The sequence below is a fragment of the Rana temporaria genome, chromosome 4, assembly GCF_905171775.1.
Source record: "Rana temporaria chromosome 4, aRanTem1.1, whole genome shotgun sequence".
Classification (NCBI taxonomy): domain Eukaryota; kingdom Metazoa; phylum Chordata; class Amphibia; order Anura; family Ranidae; genus Rana; species Rana temporaria.
Window position 1 is genome coordinate 182,691,745 of NC_053492.1, and position 22,838 is coordinate 182,714,582.

The 22,838-nt window shown below is 44.4% G+C and overlaps 1 protein-coding gene across 2 annotated transcripts in view; it reads right to left on the reverse strand.

Moving 5' to 3' along the window:
- The window catches only part of LAMP3 (lysosomal associated membrane protein 3), a 47,743-nt gene extending 25,432 nt beyond the window's left edge, over positions 1 to 22,311 (reverse strand). The window contains exons 1-4 of one of the 2 annotated variants that reach the window (XM_040349446.1): positions 22,224 to 22,311; positions 21,870 to 21,956; positions 14,245 to 14,627; positions 4,547 to 4,666 (exon numbers count right to left, since the gene is read on the reverse strand). In XM_040349446.1, the coding sequence (XP_040205380.1) occupies positions 4,547 to 4,666; positions 14,245 to 14,627; positions 21,870 to 21,912 (546 nt within the window). In that variant the 5' untranslated portion in view covers positions 21,913 to 21,956; positions 22,224 to 22,311. The remainder of the gene's footprint in view (positions 1 to 4,546; positions 4,667 to 14,244; positions 14,628 to 21,869; positions 21,957 to 22,223) is intronic. The other variant, XM_040349445.1, reaches the window with a different exon arrangement.
- Between the last annotated feature and the right edge of the window lie 527 nt (positions 22,312 to 22,838).

Here is a 22,838-nt window from a genome sequence, read left to right on the forward strand (position 1 = left end):
ATTTATCAACATTAAGGTGCATTCAGTTTAATTGCTTTTGGGAAAAATAGAAACCTGTGCAGAAAAGATACTCTAAACCAGGGGTCTCAAACTGACAACCCTTCAGCTGTTGCAAAACGACATGTGCCATCATGCATCTTCCTGTGGGAGTCATGCTTCTAACTGTCAGCCTTGCAATGCCTCATGGGACTTGTAGTCAGCTGGAGGTCCACCAGTTTGAGACCCCTGCTCTAAACACACATACAATGTAAATGCAACTATAAACATAACTTTTCAAAAGCGCCACTGTCACTGTTTGACATTAAACCATGTCATAAAAGTGCCCAGAGCGCAGAGACTACAGTACATTATTTAATTTTCACTGCTGTCAACATAATTTTTTATCAAACTCTGTTTCTTCCTCAATGATTTCCTATAAATAAAGGGGCAGATTCACAAAAGAGATACAACGCCGTATCTCCTGATACGCCGTCGTATATCTGAGATACGACGGTCGTATCTATGCACCTGATTCATAGAATCAGGTTACGCATAGATCTCCCTAAGATCCGACAGGTGTAAGTGACTTACACCGTCGGATCTTAGGCTGCAATTCTAGGCCGGCCGCTAGGTGGCGATTCCATTGCGGTCGGCGTAGAATATGTAAATGACTAGTTACGCCGATTCACGAACGTACGCTTTGCCCGTCGCTGTAAATTTACGTTGTTTCCGTAGAGATACGCGGCGTAAAACTAAACCTGCCCTCTAGGTGGTCTAGCCAATGTTAAGTATGGCCGTCGTTCCCGCGTCGAAATTTGAAATTTCACGTCGTTTGCGTAAGTCGTCCATTTACGTTAACGTCGAAACCAATGACGTCCTTGCGACGTCATTTAGCGCAATGCACGTCGGGGAAATTTTAGGGACGAAGCATGCGCAGTACGTTCGGCGCGGGAACGCGCCTAATTTAAATGGTCCCCGCCCCATTTGAATTAGGCGGGCTTGCGCCGGGCGGATTCACGCTACGCCGCAGCAACTTTACAGGCAAGTGCTTTGTGAATCAAGCACTTGCCCGTAAAACTTGTGGCGGTGTAACGTAAATGTAATACGTTACGCCGCCGCAGAGTAAGGCGATTCTACGTGAATCTGCCCCAAAGAATTTATTTAAAAAATCTTTTGATTTAGCATTGCACACAATCTGGTAAACTGTAATTTGCATGTTTATTTTTTTTAACTGGATTTCTGTTCAGTATTCATTACTAAAATTATTTCTGTATGACTGGAAGTCAGAGGCATATGACCATCCAAAAAGTGAAGTGGTAACTTAATGTAGGAAATGTTATCGGCAATGTTGAGTTAATGGTTAACAGTCAGCTGGTAGCATTTCAAAACCAGAGAATTGAGAAATGTTCACCTGAGAATTCTTGCATATTGCTTAAATTTGACGACAAATAAGAAGTATGAGAGGCTCACAAGTAAGCTTAACAATGTCAAACACTTAGGCCCCATACACACGAGAGGATTTATCCGCAGATACGGTCCAGCGGACCGTTTCCACGGATAAATCCTCTCAAAGATATCCGCTGATTTCGATGGGATGGAGTGTACACACCATCCCATTGAAATCCGCGCGGAAATCCTCTGCCGATGACGTGTCGCGCCGTCGCCGCGATTATGACGCGGCGACGGGCGCGACGCTGTCATATAAGGAATTCCACGCATGCGTCAAATCATTACGACGCGTGCGGGGAATCCCTTTGGACGAATGGATCCGGTAAGTCTGTACAAACGAGCGGATCCATCCGTTGGAATGGATTCCAGCAGATGGATATGTTGTGCAGCACAACAAATATTCGATCTGCTGGAATCCATCCCAGAGGAGATTTCTCCGCGGAAACAGATCCGCTGGCGTGTACACACCATAGAATCTATCCGCAGAAACCCATTTGCTGGGATTTATCTGCGGATGGATTCTATCGTGTGTACGGGGCCTAAGTGACACTGGCCCATTTATGAGATTATCACTACTATTATTACCTTAGGTTTGCCCTACTTTTTCTGCAACAGTGCTATGAGTAACACATTGTAATATGTTAATTGTAGATAGATAGGTAGAAGTTTAAACATAAGAAATATATGTACCCTAAGCCTCATTTGCAATGTTATTTTTTTCTTGCAACAATGAAGAGCGGGAAAATCTCTGATTCCCCGTACACACGATCAGAATTTCCGATGGAAAATGTCAGACAGACTTTTTCCATAGGAAACTACGACCGTGTGTATGCCCACTTGGAGTAATTCCATCAGAAATTCCGATGAATTCCATCGGAGTTTACATAGAAGAACATGTTCCTCCGATGGAATTCCGATGTGAATTTGGTCGGACAAATGACCAATCGTGTGTACAGGGCATTAGTGATAACAGTGGACATTGGAACTTTTAACTTACTCACAGCATGTTAGAATGGACAGTACGTTCACATATATAAATAGAATTAAAATAATAAGGAATTGGGTATACTTAGCATACTTGACAAGGGCTACTCCATATTACAGCCTTTCTCACCCCGTTTAACATGGTGGACAATCACTTTCTGGTCTCAGGGAACCCCTGCTAATATTTAGAATATCTACAGTATAGCTCACAGGATATTAGCCTGATGGTCAGTGGGAAGAATGCTTCTTACATTTGTGGCCAATAGGATGAATCCCCCCCCTTAGGCCTGGTACACACGATAGGATTGATCCGTGGATACGGTCCGCCGGACCGTATCCGCGGATAAATCCTCTGCGGATTTTAATCCGATGGAGTGTACACACCATCGGATCGAAATCCGCGCCGAATTCCCATCGCGGTGACGTGTCACGCCGTCGCCGCGATGATGACGCGGCGACGTGCGCGACGCTGTCATATAAGGATATCCACGCATGCGTCGAATCATTACGACGCATGCGAGGGATGGGTTCGGACGGATCGATCCGGTGAGTCTGTACAGACCACCGGATCGATCCGCTGGTGCCGATTCCAGCGGATAGATTTGTAAGCATGTCTACAAATTTTTATCTGCTGGAATTCGGAAATATCCGCGGATAAATATCCGCTGGAACGTACACACCAGGGGATCTATCCGCTGAAACCGATCCGCTGAGATTTTTCAGCGGATGGATCCTCTCGTGTGTACGGGGCCTTACAGATAAAGATTGTTTTCAAGGGTTCGTTTAACGAGAAGAAGAAAGTGTTCATTGCTCAAGGAACCCCTGGATGAACCCTGGCTGATAAAAGCTGCTATAGGACAACATTCATTTCAATAATAATAAAAGGAAAATATTCATTTTAACAAAAATCTTCCCAAGTAAAATGTGCATTTAAAGCAGTTACCCCCAAAAAGGAAATTGTTGTATCTGGCTCCAGTATGCTTCCTCTCTTACAACTGGATTCTTTTTATTTTGATGATTTTTACTTTTTCTTTTGTGTTGCAGGGGCAGAACTTTCTCCTTTCTTGCCTAGGTGAGAATAATGTTGCTCTCGATGCATACATGCGCAGATGTGTTGAAGGACTTCCTTCAGTACATGGCAGAGACCCTTGTCAGAGATATGCATGCACAAGTTTTCATGTGCCCATGAGCGAAGATGGCACAATTAAGGTGACCCAAGACCTCTGTTCGGTTTGTGCACTCATCAAAATATACTTCGTTGTGTGCACAGATGTACCTCAAGGCTGTGGCAGGTCCCAAAAGACCAGACAAAGCCCTTTGGCTTATTAGCACATGTACTGGACCATCAAAAACGGCAGCGCTGATTAGGGGGCGGGGGTGGCAGTAAAGGGACTGAAGTTCCTATTAAATGTGTTTTATGTATGTTTTTTACCTGTAAAAGCATCCCTGTACAAGCATCAAAAAGCTATGAGATTTCTGTTGGGCACTGCCTTGGGTGTGCTGTTAGCAGCCCCAGCAGACTCAGAGCTATCATTCAAGTAACACACTTTAGTATTCCCTTTTACTCCTCCTCTGGGGGCCATGATTAAGAGGGACGGCTGGGGGGCATTCGTATTTTGCGATTTGGCCTGAGGCTATCTAGAGTCCTGCACAAAGGTTATGTAGGGAAGTTGAGGAGCATTGCCAGCACAGAGTTATTAGACAAATCAACTCATAGGGGCTAGTTGCATTTTCTAGCACGTTTCAGAGCCATTGCATTGCACATTCAGAGTTAAAATTACTGTGCAAATGGAACTCCACCCTTTTGCAATCTCAGTTCCTCTGTTCTGGAGATTAGAGGATGATATTATGCAGACCCATGTTAGTAGTTGCTGTAAAAAAAAAAACACTTAAAGGAAACCTAATTTCAGATAAACATGGGGACTGCCACTGCTGAACCCTCCAACTGAAAGTCAACATAACATCCAGGTAAGAGGCTTTTTCAGGACAGCAGTGGCAGCCCTGTGGTTTTCTAATGACAAGTGCACTTTGTTAATCTTTACTAATTGCATACCTGGAATAAATTGTGATCTTTTTATCCAACCAGAGCTCAGTCTATATACAGAAAGTATTGTTAAATGCAAACTAAACATACCTTAACAAAAACAAAATGAATAGATCCTTGTGGAAATGTCAGGATAAGAGTTGCTGTGGATTCATTACAAGTGCCGTTTGCTGTAGTGGTTTCCGGGTTCACATTAAAATACCATTTGACCTATGAAAAAGCAGTATGAGAGCTTCCGTTAAGGACGGAAATGTTAGAACATTTGTTCTCATAAAGTTAATAAAGACGGTAAAGGTTTTCAATGAAGACAAGAATGAGAACGCCATTTACCGACACAATACAAGATGATTAAAGTCCATCTATTGCTTTGAATCATGCGGAAAACAAACAAGAAGCCTACCAAAACAGGAACCTTCTTCAAAATGTAAAGCAAGTTATATGCATGTAATAGAAGTTACATAGTTCTAGTTCTTTTATTAGGATCTCTCCACTTTTGACATAGATGACAGCTTCTCAGCACAGGCATCATCCACTCTGTACACCAGCTCAGAGTTGAACATGGTTGTAATGTGTAAACCTCAAGCCCTGTACACACGGCCGGGATTCCCGTCAGGAAAAAAACATTGTTTTTCCCGACGAGATTCCTGGCAAGATTTTCTTGCCGGCCGAGTGTAAACATGTACGATTCAAAAGAACCGCAGTTCTTTTGAATGGCACGAACGCGGTGACATCATCGACTATGAAGAGCATGCGCTCGTCACATTCGACGCCGTCGCCCCCATCTTGCTTCACCCTGCCTATGCTTTGGAAGCTACTGCACATGCGTCAAAGTCATTTCGAGCATGCATGGGTTTCCATGGAGACAGGTAAGTATACACACGCTCGGGTTTCTCAGCAGGTTCTCAATTTTTCTCGTCTATATTCTAGGCAGTTTTCTCTACGAGAAACCTCAAAGCCTTGTACACACGCACAGTGTACTCGGCAAGAAAGCTCTGCCAGCAGTTTTCTTGCCGTTTCTGGCAGAGAAAACCATGCGTGTGTACGAGGCTTCAGACATGAAATATGAACACATATCCCTCTATAGTGTGTACTTGTCTCAATTAAGAGCACTTAGTGTAATTTCCGTCTATTGCGTCATTCTTCTGCTATCAGCATGAATTTCTTCTGACAAGTTTTCCTGAGCTGGAGAGCTGCGTTTACAGGCCAGGAGGGCTGAAAACCATTTACTTTGGTAGCAGGACTGAAATACTGAATACCCCTGCGAGGGAATCTTCTGTGTTTGTTTTAAACTTTATTTTAAATAAAAGTCTGCAAAACCAGCCCTGAAACGGAGAAAAGCGAGTGGTGGTGTCCTTAAAGCGCTACACTTGGAGTGAACCAAGTTTACAACTACTTTAATTACCACCAGTTTCCTTATCTGAGAAATCTGAGAAATGGCGGTAACTAATTTGATGCTGACATAGCGAGAGATGCTTAAAGTGGTGGTAGTAAGACTTGGTTCTTAAAAGAACTACCGACAGAAAACTGCTATTAGGACTTTTTTAAATTCCCCTGATAGGATTACATGAAGATTATTTATGCTAACAATCTATGCTTATAAATTACAAACCTTGGCCCAGATTCACAAAGCACTTACGCCGACGTATAACAAGTTACGCCGACGTAAGTGCAAATGTGCGCCGTCGTATCTGTGCGCCAGACCCACAAACAGATATGCGCCTAAAACCAGGCTACACCCCGCCGACGTAGCTTGCTTACGCCGGCGTAGGGTGAGCTCACATTTAGGCTGGGTGCATGGTGCCGCTCCCATTGATTAGCCATTCAAACATGCAAATGAGGGAAATACGGCAATTCACGAACCTGCGTGCGCCCGGCGCAGGCTACGCGAGGTGCGCGTAAGTTGTACATCCAGCGTAAAGTTATTCCTCATAAAGGAGGTGCAACCCAGCAGCAGACATGCAAAGGTCTGCACCAGGGAACACAAGCCGGTGTATTTTACGTTGGACGTGTGTCTGGCTGGGCGTAGGTTACGTTCACACCGTACGCAGTGATCCGGCGTAGTTTAGGCAGTTGTTCCGACGTGGTTGTGAGCAGGCGCAGGGGGATGCGTCCACGTCACGGCACATGCACAGTTTGTGATACGTATCTGTCTGGTGCTCGGTCCATCATTTGCATGGGGTCACGCCTCATTTGCATGGGTCACGCCCACTTCCACATACGCCGGTGTACGCCTTCGAATCCCACACCACGCTGGCGCAGCGTTGGGAGCACTGGCTTGCTGAATGCATTGCTTGCCTCTCTGCGCTACATTGGCGTAGCGTACATTGGTTACTCTACGGCGGCGTAATGTGCGCCTTGCTCTCTGTGAATCTGGGCCCTTGTATCTGTGTGTAGCTCCCTCATAGTTAGGTTTCTGGAAGATTTAGTTATGGCTTCTGCAGTAATCACAAGAGCAGTGATTGTTTGGTTAGGTCTGCTCCTAGCTTCACAGGCTGACAGTTTGATTACTTCCCCCTGCCTCTAGAAGAAGTTTCTAGAGCTTAGGGCAGGAGAATTCAACTATTCAGTCTGAATATTCAGCAGGGCCTAGCCAATCCCTGGGGAGTTATGTCCAGATGGAGCTAGATTGCTGTTAAATAGTCTGGAGCCCTGAGGAGTTGGTCTTTTTTCGCTTGTGGGATTGGATTGGTGAGTTGAGAGGAGAGGGGCTGCTTGCCCCTGGATCCCTATGGACTGAATACTGAACTACTTTGCAAGAGGCTGCACCTATGTGCTGTCTATGTACCAGGATCCAGTGAGTAAAGCCTCTACTTATGTTCATACTGCTTCATGGTCCCCAACTCTACTAGTAATACCTTTAATTTTAGGAGTATTCTGCATCACCCTAAATACCCTCCCAAGTTTTTACTAGCAAATAAACTTCCAAAAGACAACCCCTAGACTGATTAATGAGCCAAAGGAAACAAAGGGGGCGCTAGACTAAGTGCAGCGATAAAAACACTTAGATTTATTATAGGCACTATGAATAGGCAACTCACATTTGGTGAATAAAAAGTGGGCATGTGAATAAGTCCACAGCCAGGCTCAGATGTTCCCAGGGGTGGAGGCAGGTCAGTGTCCCATCGTGAGTGGCGTTAGCTGCGGTAGCTGGAGCTGTGGGAAGCAACCAGCTGGTGGAAACCAGCGTGGAACGCAGATTACATCAGGTCGGAAATGACGTCAGCGGGAGAGCGTTGTGCTGTGGAAAGTGGGCAGTAACGTTTGTCGAGGTCTCATAACGCGATTCGAAACGTGTTACTGCCCACTGTCAACGGCACCATGCTCCCCCAATGTCGTCTGTTCCGGTGTCTTGTCACAATCTGCTCCCCATCACAGATTGCTCCGGAAGTGATCTTGCTACACCCCACACCATTGTACAGTAATGATTGAGTGTGAAGGGGGCAAGCGGACATCTTGTTACACCCATCGGAGTTTTAGATTTCACAGTTATTTTCAACACAAAACTGAGTTTATACAGTGCCTTGCGAAAGTAATCGGCGCCCTTGAACTTTGCGACCTTTTGCCACATTTCAGGCTTCAAACATAAAGATATAAAACTGTAATTTTTTTTGAAGAATCAACAACAAGTGGGACACAATCATGAAGTGGAACGAAATTTATTGGATATTTCAAACTTTTTTAACAAATAAAAGACTGAAAAATTGGGCGTGCAAAATTATTCAGCCCCCTTAAGATAATACTTTGTAGCGCCACCTTTTGCTGTGATTACAGCTGTAAGTCGCTTGGGGTATGTCTCTATCAGTTTTCCACAATCGAGAGAATGACATTTTTGCCCATTCCTCCTTGCAAAACCGCTCGAGCACAGTGAGGTTGGATGGAGAGCGTTTGTGAACAGCAGTTTTCAGTTCTTTCCACAGATTCTCGATTGGATTCAGGTCTGGACTTTGACTTGGCCATTCTAACACCTGGATATGTTTATTTGTGAACCATTCCATTGTAGATTTTGCTTTATGTTTTGGATCATTGTCTTGTTGGAAGACAAATCTCCATCCCAGTCTCAGGTCTTTTGCAGACTCCATCAGGTTTTCTTCCAGAATGGTCCTGTATTTGGCTCCATCCATCTTCCTATCAATTTTAACCATCTTCCCTGTCCCTGCTGAAGAAAATCAGGCCCAAACCATGATGCTGCCACCACCATGTTTGACAGTGGGGATGGTGTGTTCAGGGTGATGAGCTGTGTTGCTTTTACGCCAAACATAACGTTTTGCATTGTTGCCAAAAAGTTCGATTTTGGTTTCATCTGACCAGAGCACCTTCTTCCACATGTTTGGTGTGTCTCCCAGGTGGCCTGTGGCAAACTTTAAACAACACTTTTTATGGATATCTTTAACCACTTGCCGACCGCCGCATGTATATGTACGTCCACAGAATGGCACGTACAGGCAGATGGGCGTACATGTACGTCCCCGCCTTTCCGCGGGTCGGGGGTCCGATCAGGACCCCCCCGCTACATGTGGCGGTCGGATACCCGCGGGGAGCGATCCGGGACAACGGCGCGGCTATTCGTTTATAGCCGCTCCGTCGCGATCGCTCCCCGGAGCTGAAGAACAAGGAAGAGCCGTATGTAAACACGGCTTCCCCGTGCTTCACTGTGGCGGCTGCATCGATCGAGTGATCCCTTTTATAGGGAGACTCGATCGATGACATCAGTCCTACAGCCACACCCCCCTACAGCTGTAAACACACACTAGGTGAACACTAACTCCTACAGCGCCACCTGTGGTTAACTCCCAAACTGCAACTGTCATTTTCACAATAAACAATGCAATTTAAATGCATGTTTTGCTGTGAAAATGACAATGGTCCCAAAAATGTGTCAAAATTGTCCGAAGGGTCCGCCATAATGTCGCAGTCACGAAAAAAATCGCTGATCGCCGCCATTAGTAGTAAAAAAAAAAAAAAATTATAAAAATGCAATAAAACTATCCCCTATTTTGTAAATGTAAACGCTATAAATTTTGCGCAAACCAATCGATAAACGCTTATTGCGATTTTTTTTACCAAAAATAGGTAGAAGAATACGTATCGGCCTAAACTGAGGAAAAAAAAATGTATATATGTTTTTGGGGGATATTTATTATAGCAAAAAGTAAAAAATATTGAATTTTTTTCAAAATTGTCGCTCTATTTTTGTTTATAGCGCAAAAAATAAAAACTGCAGAGGTGATCAAATACCACCAAAAGAAAGCTCAATTTGTGGGGAAAAAAGGACACCAATTTTGTTTGGGAGCCATGTCGCACGACCGCGCAATTGTCTGTTAAAGCGACGCAGTGCCGAATCGCAAAACCTGGCCTGGGCATTTAGCTGCCTAAAGGTCCGGGCTTAAGTGGTTAAGAAATGGCTTTCTGCTTGCCACTCTTCCATAAAGGCCAGATTTGTGCAGTATACGACTGATTGTTGTCCCATGGACAGAGTCTCCCACCTCAGCTGTAGATCTCTGCAGTTCATCCAGAGTGATCATGGGCCTCTTGGCTGCATCTCTGATCAGTCTTCTCCTTGTATGAGCTGAAAGTTTAGAGGGACGGCCAGGTCTTCGTAGATTTGCAGTGGTCTGATACTCCTTCCATTTCAATATTATCGCTTGCACAGTGCTCCTTGGGATGTTTTTTTTTTTTTTTTTTTTTTTTTATTGAAGATTTTAAAAACATAACAAAATATACATTTCTTGGCACAACACCAAGCATACCTAACGGCAGGGGCAGACCGACCATTGAGGCTCTCGGGCACTGCCCGAGGGCCCCATGCCACTAGGGGGCCCCATCAGGGTTGCCAGGCTCAGTAAAACCAGGGACAGTATGTAAAAATCTGTGGGCCAGATTCACATACATTTCCGCTACGCAGCGGCGGCGTAACGTAATCCATTTACGTTACACCGCCACAAGTTTGCAGCGTAAGTGCCTGATTCACAAAGCACTTACCTGTAAACTTGCGGCAGTGTAACGTAAATGCGCTCGGCACAAGCCCGCCCAATTCAAATGGGGCGGGCACCATTTAAATTAGGCGCGTTCCCGCGCCGAGCGTACTGCGCATGCTCCGTCGGGTAAATTACCCGACGTGCATTGCGCTAAATGACGTCGCAAGGACGTCATTGGTTTCGGCGTTAATGTAAATGGCGTCCAGCGCCATTCACGGACTACTTACGCAAACGACGTGATGTTTTAAATTTTGACGCGGCAACGACAGCCATACTTAACATGGCTTAGAACACCTAGGGCTCAGCCCTAATTTTACGATGCGTATCTCGACGGAAACGACGTAAAGTTAGAGCGACGGGTAACGCGGACGTTCGGGGATCGCCGTAACTAGTCATTTGCATATTCTACGCCGACCGCAATGGCCTCGCCACCTAGCGGCCGGCATAGAATTGCATCCTAAGATCCGACAGTGTAAGTCAATTACACCTGTCGGATCTTAGGGCTAGCTATGCGTAACTGATTCTATGAATCAGTCGCATAGTTAGGACGGGCGGATCACAGAGATACGACGGCGTATCAGGAGATACGCCGTCGTATCTCTTTTGTGAATCTGGCCCTGTGTTTTTTTTACATCTGTCCCTGATATGTACGAAACCGACATGCTTTTGATGTGAAAATCCCGAGATATTAGCTGCCACGTCTCTGCACTACCTCCTGGCATGGTGGCCATCTGTAAGCCCGGGGGCCCTATAATCTTCTTTTGCCCGGGGGCCCCATGAGTTGTCAGACCACCCCTGCCTAACGGTCAACATGACCGGTTACATACTAGCATAGAACCCTTGCCATCGCAGATAGCAGTCATAACAACTTAAACCCCATCCCTCCTCCCCCCCTCCTTGGGATGTTTAAAGCTTGGGAAATCTTTTTGTATCCAAATCCGGCTTTAAACTTCTCCACAACAGTATCTCGGACCTGCCTGGTGTGTTCCTTGTTCTTCATGATGCTCTCTGCGCTTTAAACGGACCTCTGAGACTATCACAGTGCAGGTGCATTTATATGGAGACTTGATTACACACAGGTGGATTCTATTTATCATCATTAGTCATTTAGGTCAACATTGGATCATTCAGAGATCCTCACTGAACTTCTGGAGAGAGTTTGCTGCACTGAAAGTAAAGGGGCTGAATAATTTTGCTCGCCCAATTTTTCAGTTTTTTATTTCTTAAAAAAGTTTGAAATATCCAATAAATTTCGTTCCACTTCATGATTGTGTCCCACTTGTTGATTCTTCAAAAAAAATTACAGTTTTATATCTTTATGTTTGAAGCTTGAAATGTGGCAAAAGGTCGCAAAGTTCAAGGGGGCCGAATACTTTCGCAAGGCACTGTATGCTTAAATACAATATTTTGAAATCCGACGGACTGTTTACATGTTACATGTGAAAATCAGACGTGTTCTGTCACATCAGCAACCATGTAAGGTCAGCAGGTTTTCTGCTGCTTTTAAAATTTAACATGTAAACAGTCCGTCGGATTTCCAAATACTGTATTTGGGCAAATAAGCTCAGTTTTGTGTTGAAAATAACTGTGAAATCTAAAACTCCGGTGGGTGTAACAAGATGTCCACTTGCCCCCTTCTCACTCTATCATTACTGTGCATTAGTGTGGGGTGTAGCTAGATGGCGGCGACAGAACGTCACTTCCGGTGATAGGGAGCGGAATGTGACACTACAGGTGTTTGGTCAGATATGACGACCTGTCAAAATTGGTAAGGGAAGTGACGTTCTGTCGTCACCATCTTGCTACACCCTGCACTCCTCCATAGTATGAATACTCTGAGAAGGGGAAAGCGGACATCTTGTTACACCAATTCTGACGGGTCGCCAAATCTGACGAATGACCGGCTACCGTGGCTAACAGAATCCACAGAGTTGCTTCACTCCAAGGGTTCTGCCGCAGGTGCTCAGATCCACTTACCGTATTCTGATCTCATATGGACTTTTATGAACTTATACAGAGACTTTGGTTCTAATGCCCCTCCAGCGCCATTTGATTGCTTGGTGATTAATGAGCCACAGTGAATGTACTAATGTTGCTGTGTTCCTGGCCACCTCTGCACTAATCGGGAAAGAACCTGTCTAAACTCTGCACCTCCTACGGGGGTAGTGCTGCGTTTATACTATGTGTATAGTTTTTATTTATTAAGTGTGTACCTAGGCAAAGCCATATTTGCTTATTACATAGGCAGGTTTTGCTTCCTGTTTCACTTCTTGCCTGGCAATGCTACACAATTGCTTTGCTCAACTGAACAGACTTTGTGGATGACATCTTGACTTAAAGGGGTTGTAAAGACAAAAACATTTTCCTCTTAAATTAAAGTCTGACAGTAGCTGATAAAGTAAAAAGTAATGTTTTGCATTATAACTAGTTTGATACCTGTTGAAATCTAGCTGTTTTATTCACCTCCATCACTCCTGAATCATTATTCTCACTGACTTCCTGGTTTGCGGTGCGCATTCATTCTTGCTACATCACGGCCTAATGGGAACTACAGTTCCCATTAGGCTTAGCCTCCATGCCTGTGAGGGATAAGAGAGCATCTTCACACAGGGCTGTAGTCATAGGGAGGGGGTGAGCACATTCTGCTTTCCACCATGCAAAACGGCTCAGATGCTGGTGGAAAGCAAGAAGAGGAGAGACAGGAAATGGCATTTTCAAACCTGAATTACTGTATTTTGGAGGTCAAAAGGAAAAACGAGGTAAGTGATATGTAAGTGCTCTAGCTTACAGCAATCAATTGATCTAATAAAAAACGAACCTTTAGTGTTCCTTTAACTGCATAGATCTACAAAGGTAAACACAGTAATGTAAACAATTGCTACATAAGCATCTGCTATTATTTTCCCTACTCTGCATAATGAAATGGAAGCAAGTGTGTAGATTCTCTTACATAAGGGAAACCAAAATGATCAGTGGAAAAAGCCAATAAAACCAGTTGGCAGAGTCCTGAGAATGAGAGTTAAGACTATCTGCTGCTAGCCATCAATATGATTATTCCCTGCTGTATCCAACATCAGTGATAAGCCATTATCCCATTTATTGTAACTCTAGAACTCATGGCATATTAAAATATTAAGGAACTAAATTCCACCCTTTATCGTTGTATAGCTGGAAGGATAAGGCTAATGACCACAGTTGTATATAAGAGGTCAGAAATGCCTTTAGGTGCCAAAAATTTAGACAGCATATCAATAACAGATTACAAGGAAATCAGTAACCTGAATGGCTTCTGGGGTTCCAGAATAGCTACTTAGGCTCTCTTTTGCTCCTCCATATTGGTTCTTTAAAGTCCAACTCTGGACAATATTCTTTGTTTTTTTTATTTAATTGGGCCTTCATGCAGGCTACAAAAAAAAGAAACTCAAGCTGCAGTTCTCAATCTGAAGCAATCCCCTATGTATTTCACCACAACATATCCTCATTCTTCACAGGGCATCATTTAACCTAGAAGACTGATGATATGCTATGGAAGAATGGACTTCATGGCCCTACTCAGCCAGGGGAATCACCACAAAGCAGCACTGATATCATCATGTAAGGCAAATAATGTTCTGTATTAGAGTATTCCCTAAACAAAATAAGCGTTATAGTCTGCTTATGTTGAGCATTGGAACACATTTTTTTATTTTGTTTTACTTCTAAATATAATATCTTTTAACATAAGCTGGATTTTGCTAGAGATAAAGGAAAACTGATCAGGTAGTGCAGCTTTATAAAGAAAGACATGGACTCCCACAATCCCAAGAGGCATACCTTTGCATCTTTGTCTTGCATTACTGTTGTTGAATTATCCAGTTCAAGTGCCAGACCCATGTCTGCAATTATACATGTCACGTTATTAGCATCTTTCACTTTGTACTCTCTCCTTATTGGTGGTGAAGGCTTTGTTGGTAGAATTGGCGACGTAGTATGTGCTGTTGTTGGATGTGTTGTGGTATTGGTGGGTGCATGCGAGGTCGTATTTGAAGGTGTGTGTGTTGTGTTTGAGGTTGTATGTGGTGTTGAGTGTGTTGTGGTGTTTGAGGTTACATGTGGTGTTGAGTGTGTTGTACTGGAAGACATGTGAGATGTAGAAGACATATTTATTGTGCTGCTGGACGATTCTGATGCCTTAGAAGTTGTTGACTGAACTGTTCCTAAAAAAAAAAGGCAAGAAAAATAATGTTAAATATTAAACATGTAGATACAAATAATATCATATAAAAAGTCAGTCAAAATGAAAAAAATATATATATACATATAGAGGAAAAATATGATGTAAAGCCAGGCCTCATGTACTTAAATGATACCCAACTCTTATGGGCCCACCAACAGTTCTGTACAATATGAATACATATAACTAGTTTGTTTGTTTTCAAATGAAAGGAGGTGGAAAATATGTTTTTTTGTATTCTTTCTTAGCACTTCTAGTTCCTGTGTTGCAGGCTGAGCTCATAAAGTTTCAGCATCATATATATTATTTTAAGTAACAAATGATGCATTATTACAATGAACTTTGGGACCCCTCTGCCCCACCCCTATTATGTTTTAGATGTGATATAGCCTTCAAATTATGCATTATTACAACGTTATGGGGCCCTTCTGCCCCACCCCTTATTATGTTTTAGATGTGATATAGCCTTCAAATGATGCATTATTACAAGGAATTATGGGACCCCTCTGCCCCACCCCTTGTTATGTTTTAGATGTGATATAGCCTTCAAATGATGCATTATTACAAGAAACTGTGGGGCCCCTCTGCCTCATCCTTTATTACGTTTTAGATGTGATATAGCCTTCAAATGGTGCATTATTACAAGGAACTATGGGGCCCCTCGACCCCACCGCTTATTACGTTGTAGGTGTGATATAGCCTTTTTTTGTTTATTAACTGTTTATGCAAATTTTAAAATGTTATTTCCAGTTAATTCATGCACCAGTGCATCTAAGTAACCAATTGTCAGGGTCATTAGAAATAAAAACTTGAGCGTTAAAAACAAAACAAATACCGTATATAATAAGGGAGAGCAAAAAAAAAGATGTGCAAATGAAAGGTCAGAAAGAAATTACGATACGAAGGGTGGAGAGTAAGGGAATAGGAATCCCAGTTTAAAATTATAGTAAAACCTTGGATTGCGAGCCTAATTTGTTCCGGAAACATGCTCGGCGTATAGTTACCCCTGCTATATGAGGCGTATCTATGTTAAGTATGGCCGTCGTTCCCGCGTTGAGTTTTGAAAATTTTACGTCGTTTGCGTAAGTCGCTCGCGAATAGGGCTGGACGTAATTTACGTTCACGTCGAAAGCAATGACGATTTGCGTCGGAATTTCGAGCATGCGCACTGGGATTTTTTCACGAACGGCGCATGCGCCGCTCGTAAAAAACGTCAAATATGCGGGGTCACAGTTAATATACATAAAACACGCCCACATCATCCACATTTGAATTAGGCGGGCTTACGCTGACACAGATACTTTACGCCGCCGTAACTAAGGGCGCAAGTTCTTTCTAAATACAGAACTTGCGCCCTAAACTACGGCGGCGTAACGTATCTGAGATACGTTACGCCGGGCGGACAGATAGACGATTCTATCTGAATCTACCCCACTGTTTTTTTCTGATTGAACTATGTTCTTAGAATTGTTGCCCGCAAGATCTTGGCAAAATTCTTCCCGCCCAGAAACCCCATTGGTAGAATGTCTGAAAGTTGGTGGCAACACGAGTCTGAAAGTGCAGACAAAAATAAAAAGTGACAGTGACAAAAAAATATATGTATATAAAAGCTCTGTACATATCAAATCATTACTTTTTAGTAATCTTTAGCCCATTTGATGGAGTAACCAGTGATTGATTTTTTTTAGGATGTAATTGTGTCTCATATTGTGAAAGAGAACATGCTGAGTCCTACTTCTACTTCCATTAAAAGTGAAGAAAGATTCCAAAATAAGGAAGTATCCATATGAGGAAATATAGTTTAGCAAGTTCCCCTGTCACATGTGGATGAGACAATGTCACTTATACTGGCAGATCACAGTATAAAATAGGCTACACAAAGAGAATGGTATACCAGATAATGACACACAGAATAGTACTCTACTGATCATATGACCAGCGCAATAACAATTATCTAGTTTGAAGACATGTGATACAGCCAACCTTTGTAATTACAGCATTGTAAATATAAATGCAACATGAAGCAAGCACGTGCTAAAATATCTTTAGACTCCAGAATAATATTTGTTATCATTATTATGAATTTATATTGTACACATTTAACAATAAGTGTAACCATACCTCCTAACAGTCTCAAGAATTTAACACAATCCCTGAAAGCCTCACTGACACCAATGTCTCCGTACTCCCCCACAAAGCACTGGTGCCACACACTAAACACAGTGCCCCCCTCCTTCGCTATCAAAAACCATTGCCCCCTTTTTCCCCACCACTAAACATCATTGTGCTCTTCTCCTCTCAGTGAGCACCAATGGCTACCACTACTGAGCATCAATGACACCCCCCCCCCCACCCCCAAGCGTATTTTTCTTTCTGTTGGCCACTGATGCCAGGCATTGTTTTTCATCCCACTGACCACCAACGTGGGCCATTTATTCCTCTTGCTGACCACAAATGTTTTCTCCCTCTGACCCTCCCTCCCTCTTCACATCTATGCGTTTGCAATCGATGCGTTTTTCAGCCACGTTTTGCATTGAGTTTTTAAACCCATGTTATTTTATGTGTTTTTGCATGCATTTTTCATGCATTTTTTTGGTGTTCCCTTTAAAAACACTGTATATAGCTGGTTGCTAAGGAGCAGGCTGGTACTGACAGCTGAGTTAAAAAACAAAAATTACCAGCATAAATAAAAAAAATTCATGCAAGAATGTAAAAAAACGTGGGGTTCCCCCAAAATCCATACCAGACCCTTATCGGAGCATGCAGCCTGGCGGGTCAGGAAAGGGAGGGGACAAGTGAGCACCCCCCCAGCTGAACCACATGCCCTCAACATAGGGGGGTGCTTTGGTGCAGGGGGGCTCTGCATAATACCCCATTTTTACCGCCCCATGTTGAGGGCATGTGGCCTGGTATGGTTCAGGCACTCATCCTCTCCCTTTTCTGACCTGTCAGGCTGCATGCTAAGATAAGGATCTGGTATGGATTTGGGGGGGGGGCACGAGCCATCTTTTTAAAATATTATGATGTGGGGTTCTGCTACAAATCCATACCAGACCCAAGGGGCCTGGTATGGATTTGGGGGGGACCCCACACCGTTTCTTTTCACAAATTTTTTAACTGGCAATTCTTTTATTTACATTCAGCTGCCAGTGGGAAAAAACGGTGAGGAAAAAACCCTGCTCCCCATGAAGGTCTTAAATAGCTATCGACCAATGCATGCCAGGCCGCCAACGTCATAGGGGGGTAGTGTCACCAGGTGACTTTGCCGGGGGGGCTCCACCCCATAGCTATTTAGGAAATTTCTCACGGTAAGACAGGCAGACCATGGTAGTGTTCGTGGTGAGCAGAGCTTTTTTGTTCTTTGTTTTTCGGGTCCGGAGGTGGCGTCTCACCGTGATTGACGACGGATCTACATCGGGAGACATTGGGAGGCATTTTGCCTCCCACTGACCACCAATGCTGATCATTTTTTACTGCAGACCGCTGACGTAGAGCGTTTTGCCTTCTCCCCATCACCAATGATTACATTTTTTTCCTTCCCCTGATCATCAACACTGGGCAGTGTCTATTCCCTCTGACCACTGATACCAGACATATTTCCTCCCTGTTACCATCAATGCTGGGCATTTTTATCTCCTTCTGACCACTGACACCAGTCATTTTTTCCTCCCACTGACCACAGATTTTGCTGAGCAATATAAGAGCACTATGACACACATTGTCATAGTTGCACTGTGTACATAGTGCTATACATTACATACTCTTGGCCAAAGTGTTTATGGCTGCTAAGTAGTTTCTGGCTATTTTATGACCATATTCTGTTTGATCTTTCAAAGTAGATACTTTAAGTTTATGTGTGTCTGTGAACTTCTTGCTTAATATATTAACATTTTTGGGTACAAGGACTGTGGAATATGTGGGCATTGTATACTGCAATATGTCTCAGACCATATTTAACCATGTCCCTTTAAGTCACCCAATATTTAGAAGAATGTAGCCACGGCTATCTTTCACTGTGGCATGCTGCATGTTTTTTCCTTTGCAGGGTGTCCAAGCTTCTGATGTATGAAGGTGTAATATAAAAGTCTATATCCAGGTTACACGAATAGCAGTAGATAAAAATTAATTATCTAATTTATCTGCAGAAAAAATACATTGCAACTCATACATTGCCGCAACAGGTTCCTTTAAATCAGAGAGGCTATGGAGCACTTAGCTACCTTCCATGTGCTGTCCCATCACCCCTGCAGGCTGAGGGGAAAAAAATCGAACAGATTCCTCCATCCATGCTAAACAGCGCAGATGGATAAGTCTCTTGTTGCGGCTATTGTATTTTGACAGCCAGCTGTTAAAATACCTGAACAGAGGCTGCATCTGATTGTTCAGCTGATAACTTTTTGCCTGCTGGGCGGGAGGAGGAGGAGAGCACCACTTTGAGAGCAAATTTTGACTAGTTCATCAGGAACTAGCTAAGATTTGTTCTATGTATGGCCAGCATAAAGTGGATGTAAAGCCTCAAGGTTTTTCACCTTAAGGCAGTGCTTTAACTGGGCCGGAAAGCGGCGGTACTCAGTACCGCCACTTCCAAAAATGGCCCTGGAGAGTACCAGCACCTCTCCGTGCGCCCAGTACGTGGGTTTCCCGTACCGGAACGCAGCCCCAGGCACGGGCGTAGGAACCGGGGGGGACGCATCCCCCCCCAGGAAATAATGCGGGGGGGACGGGTATGGTAAAATCCCCCCCAGATGTGACAGCGCAGTCACTAAACTGTATGCCCGCTGGCGCCGGCTCACTGGCTGCCACGTGCGCTCCTGGCTGGCTCCCGTTCCTCCTGTGCGTCTCCTCTCCCCCCCATGGAGGATTGATTTGGTTCAATCCACCGACGTGCGCCGCGTGACGTCACGCCGGCGGCCGGAGGTGAGAGGGGAGGAGGGAGCGAGAGTGACTGTCGGCGCCAGTCAGAGAACAAGTCGTGACTCACGAGGAGCCTGCTGCTGCGCCTGGGCCTGGCCTGCCTTACTGTATACAGTAAAAACTCTGCAAAAAGTAAGAAAGTATTGTGTATTGGGGAGGGGGGGGGGGGGTGTTGGACTGAGCTGAGGACCTCAATGTTTTTTTTTTTTTTCTTTAGTCAGAGAAGGCAAGCTCAAAATAACAAACATTTTCAGGGATGTAGTCTCATGTTCAGTATTGGGGGGGCACCGGCGCCTAATAGAGTACCGGCACCTCTTTTGGCCCACTTAAAGCACTTCCTTAAGGCATTCTGTACATTAAAGGAGCTGTAAAACCATTGGCTCATGCTTCTGGCAATCAAAGTCAGTTAGCCATTTAGGAGAATGAGAGGGGGTGGGGCAAAATCACAGCTCAGTATCTGAATGGACACACAGAAATGCAACTCGGCTCAGATTCCCCCATAGCAAGCTGCTTGCTGTGGGGGCCTGTGACAGGAGGGAGGGACTAGGAGAAGCGAGAGACCCAAGAGGGGGATACGGGCTGCTCTGTGCATATCTACTGCACAGAGCAGGTATGTATAACATGATTGTTATTTTTATGGGAAAAAAAAGAGTGGGCTCGGAGCACTGCGCCCTGAGCCTACCCAGTTGTGTGACAGTAGCGAATTAATATATGCTATTGTCTTCCTGATTCTCCTCCCGGACAATCAGGAAGCGTGTCTCAAGACACACTTCCTGTTCAGCCGGGAGGCGAAGCAATGGCACTGGCTCTTCCTTCCCCCTGTCTCCTAAAGTAAGGTCCATCTCACACAGCCTTCTCATTCGGGGAGGGGGGGGTTCTATTTTCCCAAAATATTTAGCACCGGCCGCCACTGTATTGGGCCAATGGATAGGCCCAATATCTTCCAGGAAGTCATGGCTTTTTCTCCACTGGAGAAAAGGATGAAGATGAGGAATGAGTGAAAGGTATATACTCCCTACATTTTCTCCTTTTAAGTGAAATTACTACTTTGTCCTGAATGGGCGAGTTAAAGGGTTGCGTTAATATACTGTTGTCACATGGAAGCAAATTTTATTGTTAGTTTGATTTTACATCATTTCACATTTAGTGCAAATTTACCCATGTATTGCAGAGCAGCCAGAGCGATTCAATGCTCTAACCACTGCGTTGCTGGCTGGCTAGGAGGCAATGTGGTGCACGATTCAGCACACCATTCCTTTTTTTTGTTTTGTACCAGCCTTATTTGAAGTGTACAAAATGTATACCGTATTTATCGCGGCATAACGCTCTCCCGCGTATACCGCGCACCCCTAAAGTGACCCCCAATCCTGTGAAAAAAAATATATTTTTGTACACAGTTTTGGTGTCTTGTGCGGCGTCCATCGGCGGCCTCGTCGGGTCCGGCGTCCTTCTGCGGCTTCGGGTGTCCTTCTGCGGCTTCGGTGTCCTTCTGCGGCGGGTCCGGTGTCCTCTTCGGCGGGTCCGGTGTCTTCTTCGGAGGGTCCGGCGTCCTTCTGCGGCGTCCTCGCGTCCTCCCCGCTCGTTTCCCGCGCCGAGTTTTGAATACTGCGCCAGCATATACCGAGCGCAGTACACTCGGGCAGGCTCGGCAACTGTCGCGCTCACGTCCTGTATGTCCAGGACGTGACCGCGGAAGAAGCCGAGACTGGCCGACTATACCCGAGTGTACTGCGCTCGGTATATGTCGGCGCAGTATTCAAAACTCGGCGCGGGAAAGCGGGTATCGGCGTATATCGCGCACCCACGATTTTGCCCTGATTTTCAGGGCAAAAAAGTGCGCGATATACGCCGATAAATACGGTACTTCATTTATTGCAACGTCGGGCGGCATGATGCACTGTCTCACATTTATCGCAGCACGCTGCAGTGCAGTGCTAGGCAGTGTGAATGGGACACATAGGAAACAATTGTTTCCTGTGTGTCCCTGCGGTGAATGACATTCTACCGTGCGGTAAAATGTCTATCACCACACATAGTGTGAATTGGCCCTAAGTCGGCAGTTTTCTTTGCGCGTTTAATGAGAAAATAACACTATCAGTTCAATCTCATATTTAGTTAGAACTTAACATAAGCATTACATTCCTTTGGCAATGAGTAAACACTTCAGCAGCTACTTTCTAAAGAAAGCAGAATCCACAATGCACTGAATCTAAAAAGCCAACTGTACAATAGTCAATAAAAAAATTATACATTCAATTACAAACTTACGGCAAAGCCAGTAGTAGAGGAATTGGAATAAATGTGTACTCACCTGCCAGGAGCAGGACCCCCCAGATCATTATCAGACGATTCATGGCTCAGTATCAGCAGCTTCTCACACTGGAGACAGATCTGTGTTCTGCAAGTAGAAGGAAGTTGGAGAGTCTGTGCTGCTGCACGTGACTTCAAGGAAATGAAGTTTTTACTGTTGGTTTCATTTTACATTGTTCCCTTGCGTCTCTATATTTTTTTTCTTTCAGCCTTATTTTGAACAGAAAATAAAAACTAAAACAATTTAAAATTTAAATTCACCCTTAAAGGGTTAGTTCATCTTTACAGAAAGGATGTAAAGGTGAACTAACACCAGACACTTTTCCCTACTGCCCCCGATCCCCACTGTATTTACCTCTGGGGTTGTCAAGCTGTCAACACCCCTGCAGCCAGTCCAGCGCTCAGGGGATTAGAAATACCAGCTCCTCTTCCTCTTTTCAATCAGAACTTTCATCATGGACCAGATTGATTTTGATTGGTCAGCGTCAGTTACAGTGACAGCACCAATCAGATGCGATACGGTCCTTCCTGAAAGCGCTGCTTTTACATTCTTTCTGTAAAGGTGATCTAATGCCGCATACACACGATCGGATTTTCCGTTGGAATTCCGCTCAAGCTTGGCTTGCATACACACGGCCACACAAACGTTCTCTGAACTTTCGACTGTCAAGAACACGGTGACGTACAACACTACGACGAGCCGAGAAAATTAGGTTCAATGCTTCCGAGCATGCGTCGAATTGTTTCTGAGCATGCGTTGGAATTTTGCACGTCGGAATTGCTACAGACTATTTTTTTCCGTCCGAAATTTTGAGAACCAGCTCTCAATCTTTTGTTGGCGGAAATTCCGACAGCAAAAGTCAGATGGAGCATACACACGGTTGGAATTTCCATTCAAAAGATCACATCGGACTTTTGCTGTCGGAATTTCCGATCGTGTATACGGGCATAACACTTTAAGCTGGCTCTA